This window comes from Indicator indicator, chromosome 7 (assembly GCF_027791375.1).
Source record: "Indicator indicator isolate 239-I01 chromosome 7, UM_Iind_1.1, whole genome shotgun sequence".
Taxonomy (NCBI): domain Eukaryota; kingdom Metazoa; phylum Chordata; class Aves; order Piciformes; family Indicatoridae; genus Indicator; species Indicator indicator.
Window position 1 is genome coordinate 34,330,303 of NC_072016.1, and position 10,000 is coordinate 34,340,302.

General features: G+C 41.0%; 1 protein-coding gene across 10 annotated transcripts in view; it reads right to left on the reverse strand.

The window, feature by feature from the left end:
- EBF3 (EBF transcription factor 3) overlaps positions 1-10,000 on the reverse strand; it is a 138,060-nt gene that overhangs the window by 43,886 nt on the left and 84,174 nt on the right. For 5 of the 10 annotated variants that reach the window (XM_054382444.1, XM_054382448.1, XM_054382443.1 and 2 more), the window contains 2 exons: positions 5,014-5,095; positions 817-934 (listed from right to left, as the gene is read on the reverse strand). In XM_054382444.1, coding sequence (XP_054238419.1) covers positions 817-934; positions 5,014-5,095 — 200 coding nt within the window. Of the gene's footprint in view, positions 1-789; positions 935-5,013; positions 5,096-10,000 lie in introns of all 10 variants that reach the window. The other 5 variants (XM_054382447.1, XM_054382441.1, XM_054382445.1 and 2 more) reach the window with 1 other exon arrangement.

Consider the following 10,000-nt stretch of genomic DNA (forward strand, 5'->3'; position numbering starts at 1 on the left):
GGCCTTGGGGGAAAATAAATCCATGTGTGCACATCTATGAGCGCAGCTGTGGTTGTGCGTGCACGATTTGGAGGCTGATGGGCTCCAGAAAGATAATATTTCCCAATTCTGGATTCTCAGAGACACTTTCCATTCTCCTCTTCATCTCAGACTATCTTCTTTTAGCAGTTCAGGCAAGAAGTCAATCACATTGAGTCATTCTGAAGAAAAACATTTTATGCTGTTTTTCTCATACAAACCCCCCTCCTGCCGTAATCTGCCACAGGAAATTGACCTCACAGTAAATTCTTTACAGATTCAGTCATGTTTTTACCATCCACTTAAACTTGCATACATAACCTGAGACTGTACCTCTGGATCAAGGAATGTGACAAGCCAAAATAAAATCAAGTCAAATTAAATAGCAAGAAAAAGCTGCAAGCAAAACAAGACTGGGAAAAAAAAAAAGAAAAAGATAAAGAAAAAGAAAAAGAAAAATCGGTCATGACAGCAAAACTGCAAGTATTAAATAAAGAAGTCAGAAGCAAATTCAGGAGCACCCCAATTCAGGTTGACAAGGGTTGAGAAATACTAATGGACTTTTTTAATGAGTGGTTTGATGGGTGAGAGAAGAAATTGCAGGAAAAGTACATGTAGGAGTGTATCAACATAAGGTATGGGGAAAACCAAACCAACCAACCAACCAAAAAAGAAATAAAATTTAACAAAAAAAAAAAAAGAAAGAAAAAAGGGGAAAAAAGTATTGCAAATGAAAAAAAAAAAAAAAAAGACATGTAAATGTGTGCCTACCATTTTCCAGATAAGAAGGGGCCGTACCTTCTGAGGGGTCAAGGCGGCGAGCCCGCCTCCCGTGTTTGGAATTGTTGTGTACAAACATGTTGTCTGAGACAGCCAGCACGTGGCCATCCACATTGACTGTTGTTGATACAACAACCTGAAAAAGAAAAGAAGAGCCCCCCCCCCAGATTTAAAACATCCAGAAAAACTTTTACAGGGATACAAAATCAGAGAGGCTTTTGAGACCAAGCAACATCTGCAGATCGCAACTTTTTCACTGACAACTCTGAACGCATCTTTGTTGGTGGGGCTAAGACTGGTGATTTTTTAACCCACAATTGTTTCTCTTCAGGACCTGCTACACTAATTAGAGTTTAATCTCCTATTATGCTAACAAATGAATTCAATTCAGGGAAATATTCTTCTAGCCATTAGTTTCAGAAACACCCCTCTAGCCACTCATTTTAAAAGCGGCTGTTTTGATTGATCTGTTGATATATTGATTAGATAGTTTATCTAATTAAAATTTGTTCACTTGAGACTCCCTTCAAATGAAGGGTTGTGAGGATTCCAAATCAAAAAAAAAAGCTTAATAAATCAGGAACCATCCTAACTCCCCCATTTGTTTTTTTTTTTTTCTCCAGTAAATGATCTCCAGGTCAGTTTTACAATTACGTTTAATGTCTGATAAAGAACTTTTTTGCATCTGAAAAGACCCGAGTTGAATATGAATAGTGAAAGTGTTTTCAATCCATGAAAAGTATCCCTTCTCAAGTTCATTTGGATGGTGATTGACCCTGGTATGTCAATGGAATTTCCTCCTTTATTTTTGAGTGAAAGGCTCCTATTCTTGTGCCCAGGTTCAGAGTCCGGCCATAGAAGAGATGATGGATAGGGCAGCCTTTGGCTTCCAGCTGCTTCTCAGTGGAAAATGGAAAAGGAACATATGCAAAAGGCACAAACCTTCCCAATAAAAACACCTACACAATGGAGTTGTGAAACTCCTCCCGGAAATGACAGTGCACAAACACAAACCAAAGAGGAAGCCGGGAGAGGGGCCTGTGAGGAGTGCAGCTTCATCGATCGATCCCCGTTATCCCAGATAGACATTTACAACTCATTTAAATACTCTAGCATGGGCCCTGTGGTGGGGACTCCAGATTTGCTAACTGAAGCAGAGTCGTAGAATCACAGCATTGTCTCAGTTGGAAAAGACTTCTAAGATCATTGAGCCCAAACATCAGCCTAACACCACCATGGCCATTAAACCATGTTTCAAATGCAATACCCATGTTTCTTGAATGCCTCCAGGGATGGTGACTCCACTACCTCCCTGGGGAGCCTGTTCCAGTGCCTGACCACTCCTGCAGCAAAGAAATTTTTCCTAACATCCAACACACATTCCCTGCCACAATTTCAGGCCATTTCCTCTCATTCTATCACTTGATACTAAGGAAGAGGCCAAACCCCACTTCACTCCATCCTCCTTGCAGGAAGCTGTAAGGAGCAATGATGTCTCCCCTCAGCCTCCTCTAAACACCCCCAGCTCTCTCAGTCACTCTTCCTAAGACTTATTCTCTAGACACTTTAGCAGCTTAGTAACTGCAGTGTTTTCTTTGGGGTTTAATGCTAGCAGACTTCTTAAAGATAATGATTAAGTTAGGCCTCATCAACCCTCATCAAGTGCTGAAAACCAGGTTGGATGGGCCTTCAGCAACTTCGTCTAGTAGGAGGTGTCCCTGCCCTGCCCATGGTTGGAACTATATGATCTTTAAGGACTAGAGTCATAAAATTATTTGAGCTGGAAGAGACCTTAAAGATCATTTATTTCCAACCCTCTGTCATGGGCAGAAGCACCTCTTACTAGACCCTTTCCAGCCCAAACCGTTCTATGATTTTATGAGTCTATGATGGTGGCAGAAGCTGGTAGACATTTCAGTTTTCTCTTTCCATTTGTTTTATTTTACAACAAAAATGGTGGTTGGGGTTCTTCCACCAGGTCCCAAGCACTTAACAAATGAAAAAGGAAGGGAATAAAACTACCCCTCCTTTTGCACAGAGCTGGTCCAAGGCATCAGAAGAAAATTATTGTCTGCTTCTATGTTTTGGATTACCTCTGATCCTGTTTCTTATTCACAATCTATAATTAGCTTTCAGCTATCACAGCACCTTCCTTGTGTATCCTGTCTCCTTTGAGACAGCCATCTGCGATACCCTTTAGAACAGCCCGAGGGCAGCTCTCTGCCAGGCTGCTCTGCTTTTCTGTCTTGCTCCTTTTCCCAAAATTGGACACTTTTTTGCTCTTTTCAACATCCACTTTGGAGAGTCTTGGCCACAGAGCCACTGCCAGGCCATTGGGCTAGCTGCTTTTACTCCTAAGGAGGCCAGCAGACTTCAAGAAATACTGCAACGCATGCAAATGTGATTTTCAGCCAAGCTTTCTGGATGGGGTTCCTAGAACACGATGTATTAAAAAGAAAGAGAAAGGTGTATATAAAAATGACAACTATTTTTGTTCTGTCATGTATATATAGGTCAGCCACTGAGGGAAAATACTGTAGTTCAGCAAAAGAAAGTAGACTTGCTAGGCTTTGTTATATCGGCTTCTTCCTGCAGCACACATAAAGAAAGGTGCTGAGACAGTGAAACCAGTTAAAAACATTGTTCAAGATCTGACACACTGTTAAGTCCAGTTAAACCTTCTGAGAGGCAGGGAGATTAGCTAAACAGACCCAGGAAAGTCTTTCTAGTGCCTACTGGCTCCACTGTTGACCACAAGATCACTCCTGACTGATGCTTCATTTAGTCATCGGTGAGACAAAGAGGACATTTCCACTCATTCCAGGTTTGACCTTCTGTTCTGTTCAGGTGGATCAATATCACCAACGCCATGTGAAGCTGAGAAGCATGAAAAATGGAAGCTTGGTTCAAAATGTTTTGAAGAAATATATTTTCCCAGCTACAAATCTTTTTTTTTTTTCTTTTTCTTTTTTTCTGTTGTCTGGCTCAGGGATTCTGGCTTCACTGGTTGGTTGGCTTGGCTGTGCATGGAAAACAGATGTCACATGTTTTGCTATCAAGTTGAGCCACAAGTTTTTCTTCTCAAACCAAAAAAAGTTTTGAACATCTCAATAGTACTTTTTATTACTCTCAGATATCAATCATTGTGAACTCTTGATACAAAAGGCATCTATTTCTTAACAAGCATTTCAAATGACCCCAAATACAGAGGCAATCATTTGTCCGTCATGTCAGCTGTCTCTCTGCAGTGGTTATGATTCACCACAGGGTATTTCAAAAGCTGTAAGGAGAAAGTGAAGTATTAAACATTTTCTGACACAACTGGAACAAAACTATGGAGGTTGGACCACCACTGTTGGATTTACAAGTCATGAATCTAAAACCGCCTGTGTGAAATCCAAACTTCACTGCACTCTATGGTCATGTCTGTGAGTATGATTATGTTGCTTGCTCTACACATGTAAAAGTCTCTGTGGGTCTGATCACATGCCATGCTACAATGAAAGGTGTTAGTATGAAGGAAGACTATGGAAATGCTTTGAAAGAATCATGGAACATTTGAGTTGGAAGGGACCTTAAAGATCATCTTGTTCCAACCCCCCCTGCCATAAACAGGGACATCTGCTACTAGACCAGGTTTCTCAAGGCCTCGTCCAACCTGGATTTGAACACTTCCAGGCTTGAAGCCTTAACTTCTTCAGGCAACCTGTTCCAGTGCTTCACCACCCTCATGGGGAAAAATTTATTCATCATGTCTAATATAAATCCAGCTTCTTCCAATTTGAAGCCATTACCCCTTGGTCTTTTCACTCCATGCCTTTGTAACAAGTCCCTCTCCAGCTCTTCTTTAGCCCCCTTGAAATACTCGGAGGCAGCTCTAAGGTCTCCCTGGAGCCTTCTCTTCTCCAGGCTGAACACCTCCAACTCTCTCAGCCTGTCTTCTTAGGAGACGTACTTCAGCCTCCCAGAAAAGAGATGGGCAACAGAGGAGAGACCCACTTGCTTCAGCACTGATCCCTTACAATCCACTGCAGAACTTGACAAGTCCCAAGAACCAGAATTTAAATTTGGGGGGAAATGTAAAATACCAACAGCACTTTTTTCCTGAGTGATTATTAGTATTAGGACTACGCTAAGTCAAACTGGTTTTCTTCATTTAAAAGAGGAAGATGTAAGCCCTTGATGCATCATTTACTCTTTAAGAGGGATCTGTACCTGGAATCTTCGCATGTCTCTCGGGTTGCCTGCATTCTTCAAACAGTTCTGATTGCACTTGAGGAAAAACTTTAGGAAGAATCTATAAAGATACAAAATTGAAATCTATTAGATTCATCACCACACAAATCCAATTTTCAAAAAAAGTTTAATAAAATCTCATCAGAAACAGTTATACCCCAAAGAACACTGGTAGTGAAATATCACTTTTCCTGTTAGTTAATGAACTTCTTTTAACACGTAAGATCTCTGCCATAAACAGAATGTTGTTGCCAAGGAAAGGCAAATTTATATTTTTAATTTTTCAACAACTACAAATGAATTGACTCCAGGCCATATCCTCAGCTTGGTGTGGGAAAGTTGATTTCAATGACTCATTGACTTCAAAGGCAATGACTTTACACCAGATGAGAATTTGTCTCTCTCTTGTGTTGTTGTTTTGGTTTTTTTTTAATACACTTTCTTTTTTCACAATTTAGATTAGCAGTAATGACCTCTATGTTGAAAAATTCCAAGGTAATGAATGATCAATCTTCTGAAAAACACTTGGCTTTGCTTCAGGTTTGAAAACTTTCACTATTCAAAAGGACTCAGCCCAACTCCTGCTGACTCCAGGGAGATCCAGGCGGGATCTGCCCACCGGCAAGGCCCCAGTTCCCTCATTGTTTTTGAAAGGAAAGGCACATGGCAAATTAGGCCCTGTCTTATGACCTCTTCAACCTTTGCCAGCCTTTAACTCTAAGGAGTCACTCTACCCAGGGATGGAAATCCAGCTTGTTTTTGCTGAGCAGCAACCAGCAATTATTTAGGACTAACCCTTATCATCTAGGCATCTCCCCACAACCTGCTTTTGTAGCAGTGTTACCTCATGGGAACAGAGCAAGCACTTAGAGAAAGGGGAAAAGCTTGGAAAGATGCACACTTCTCCATGCTGCCCTCCTGATACAAGATGTCTTCACCCTGCAGGCTATGAAAGACGGGGAGACCTTCATTGTCCTGTCCACATAGAAGAGGATGTTTACAGCCTAACACCATCTCCTTTCTTTCTATAGCTATGTTTTCATGATTCATAGCTAAAAAGATACTCTGTAAGCCCATTTTGTTGGCTGATGACAAACAAGGCTCAGGACTTTCTCCTCACCCAAACTTTCTCAGATTCTCCAGTCCATCAGGTTGTGCTACCTAACTTCATTCACGTTGAACTTAGGCAGAGCTTTTACATTCAGATTATGAGTAACTACTATTCAGTTGTGTCAAAGTGCCTGTGACTATTCTCACAGGTCTCATGTGCCAACAACATTCCTGGTGGACGAAAGCCAGGAGCCTCTTGCCTTCTTCAGCACCCAACATGGCCCAGCCATTTCCAATAGAAAGTACAGCTGCGGATGCACCATTCCTGAGGAGCTCTGAGGAGCATAATGGGAGTATCCCCATATCACAAACTGGGGCTTTTAATTACAGCTCTTCCTTTTCATTAAATCTTGATCAGAACCCAAATATTAATATAAGATATTAATGCTGAAGGCACGATCTCTTCTATCAGAGGAGGAAGCAGCTTAATGTGCTGAAACTGTGCAGGAAAAAATCAGTGCTGTCAGTTCAGGTAAATGTGTATTACTTTAAAAATTCCTGTCCCAAAATTTGTAAAGTGTATTTAGCTGCTAAGCTCAAAGAGAGATGGAATTCCATGGCAGTTGATGTGATCTCCTTACTCAAACTCAAGTTTTCTGAATGCTGTTGCAGGGACATGGTCAACAGCTCCATAAAAACTGCATTTTTGTTTAACCCACACACTCAGCCTAATTTTATCTGCTTAGTTTTAAGGAATTCTTTTAATCATGCAATTGTTTCATTTGCAAAAGACCTCTAAGATCATCTAGTTCAACTGTCAACTCAACACCATCATGGTCATTAAACCATGTCTCAAAGTGCCATGCCACACATTTCTTGAGCACCTGCAGGGAAGATGGCTCCACCGCCTCCCTGGGCAGCCTGTTCCAATGCCTGACCATTCTTGCAGTGAAGAAATTTTTCCTAATCTCCAACCTAAACCTCCCCTGGCACAATTTCAGGCCATTTCCTCTCATTCTGTCACTTGATACTAGAGAGAAGAGACCATCCCCTTACCTCATTACAACCTCCTTTCAGGTAATTGTACCCGTAAGAGGCATTTATGATCTCCAGATCAACTAAGTGTAGGCTAAACATAACAGCATTTATGTCATAACTCTATTCTTTTTTTTTTGCGTGGGCTGTGATGGTGTGCAAGGCCTAGCTGGTGCCCACATCAGTATGGATCTACCAGGTGCTGGGGAGCTGGGAGCTGGGGTGAGCCACCAGCTTTTCAACTCCATAGTGCCAGAGCCAAGCTGAAGAGGAGACTTTTATATCTTCTTTTTTTTTTTTTTATCTCAAATGGGTGTTGTGAGGCTTATTGAGCTAATGTTTGTAAATTGCTCAGAAATTCTCCAATGAATTGTGCAGGAGGAATGCTAAGTATTGCTCCTCCTGGGTTGTTTTTAACGTGAAGCACTCTTGATGAATTGTTTCTATACAGAGAGCTCACATCCTGTCAGAAAAAAAAAAAGGGCCATTAAGCACCCTTTCATTAAACATCAACTGGAACTAGTATTTGTTCAATTATTTGGTGTAAAGGATCTGCAGTTGGTGGAATAAGACATCTTCAAGCTTACTGGGATAAATATTTAGACCCACTGGGCTAAATCTTGAAGCCACAAGGTTGGGGTGAACACAGCTAGAATTTGTATTGCATTCCTTGATACTAAAATATGTAATTTTATTTTTTAATCCTTGTTTCCAGAGAGTTTATGAATGACAGACAAGATTTTCCAAGGAAGACAATGTTAAGGCAAAAAACATGATCCCAGACGAGGTGTTTCTCAAAGGTTGCCAAGAGAAGACAACTGACTTGACCATTCCTCTCAGCTGCCTTTCAAGGACTGTTGATGCTGCAAACCCATTTCTACCAAAAGCACAGCTGGAGGCTTTCTTTGTGAGCCATGAGTTACCAAAACAAGATCACTGAGACAGAGCAAGAAACAAGGAGCTCTCTTGGAGCTCTGCTTGGTCTCAAACTTTGTTGCCACCAACATAATGAGAAGACAAACCTTCTTCGATATGCCCATCCCTGCTTTATTTTGTATTATATACACAGATTGTAGCCTTTTTTAGTTATACAGACTTGCAAAACAGCCTTCCTGAACTCACTAAGCTGCTCCTAAAACGCTTTTTTTTTAATACAGACTTGCAGAACAGCCTTTCTAAACAGACTAAGCTGCACCTAAAATGTTTTTTTTAAAATACAGACTTGCAGAATAACCTTCCTAAACAGACTAAGCTGCTCCTAAAACACTGATAGGGAGAAAAATTCAGTCATTGTGATGCTCCTTTGCTCAGATTTTTTTCACGCTGCTTGGAAGTATACTGCTCCCACCTTAATTAAAATGTATAACCCACCACAAGGCTCCACTATTTTAAGCTAAAATTTACATCTTTTATTAACTCACCTCACCTATACACTTAGCTGGTGGTGCCTCTCAACGCCCATCTGCCAGCCCCTGGTACAGTAAAGTCACTTGATATTCCACCCACCAATTTTTCCTAACAACCACTGTGCAATTAAAGTCCCCGCATTCGGGTGGGAAGGAAAATGAGGCACACCTGCGGCCAGGCTGCGTTTGAACTGCTTGCAGAAAAGGACCTAACAAGGTGAGAGCACACCACAAAGTTATAGGCCTGTCAAGCAATTAGGTTTTCACTTCTGGGACATCCGCACAGTGCAATTATGCTACACATTACAACCTGGCTAATCTTCTGAACAAATGTCATGTCTCAGAGAAGCTAGTAAAAGCAGTTCATCTGCAAATGTGTCTGCTCCTAAGCCTCCACCTTATGCACATAACAACCTACAGGAGAGAACTGCTTTTTCTTTTTTTTTTTCTTTTTCTTTGGTTTTGTTGTTTGTTTGGGGGTTTTCTTAATGATATTAAAGATGAGTTTTTTGCCACAGAAGATTTTTTTTTAAACCCTGCAAGTGCCTTTTCATCTCTTTCACCTCTTCTTAACCTTCTTTAGAGGAGGTGTTGTAGCAAATAGACCAGAAAGACTTCTGTACTTGAATTTCAACACTAAGCAGGAAAATATTCAGTATTAGAAGCACAAGCAGTGGCTTTGGTTTGGTCCAACTCAAATAGTGTTTGGCTAAAGGAATATTTGTGGCAGAAAACCACCTATTACACCCCACATCCTTTACATCATTAGTAAAGCTTATTTCCATCAGACCCCAAACAGAGGCGTCATTCATGCAGATAAACCTCAGCAGGAAGTAAATGTTTAATTCTTTTTTTTTCAGATACTGAGTGTGAGCATCCTGGTAACCCAAAATCTGCCCTGGTGATAGCTTGTATCTCACAGAATCTCACAATGGTATGGGTTGGAAGGGACTTCTGAAGATCATCTAGTCCAACACCACTGCGAAAGTAAGATCGTCTAGGGTAAATCAGTCTCCTGTTAGAAATCATTCATTGGTCTGGTTAGAAAGTTAGATGGAACCTGCTGTGGTGAGCAGTCTCTACCTCTATGTCACAGAATCAGAGAATCACAGAATCAATCATGGAATCATAAAATCATAGAATTGTAGAATCATAAAAATAATAGACCAGTTTGGGTTGGAAGGGACCTTTAGGGCTGATCTATTCCAACCGTCCTGAAGTCAGCAGGGACAGCTTCAAACAGACCAAATAAGGTCCTCCCAACATCCGTCTCAAACTGAACAGAGGATAAGAAAACTCTGTCAGCCTGGGAGGCGCCATTTTGCTTTAGTCCAATGACTCTGTTTCGTTGTCATCTGCATTTCAGGTAGGCGGTTAGCGTGTTCAATTAAGCTTACAGATGAGATTGTGCTGTACAACAAAACACATAATTGTTAAGATATGACAAGCCTGATCTACTTCTGTGAGGAAAAAAA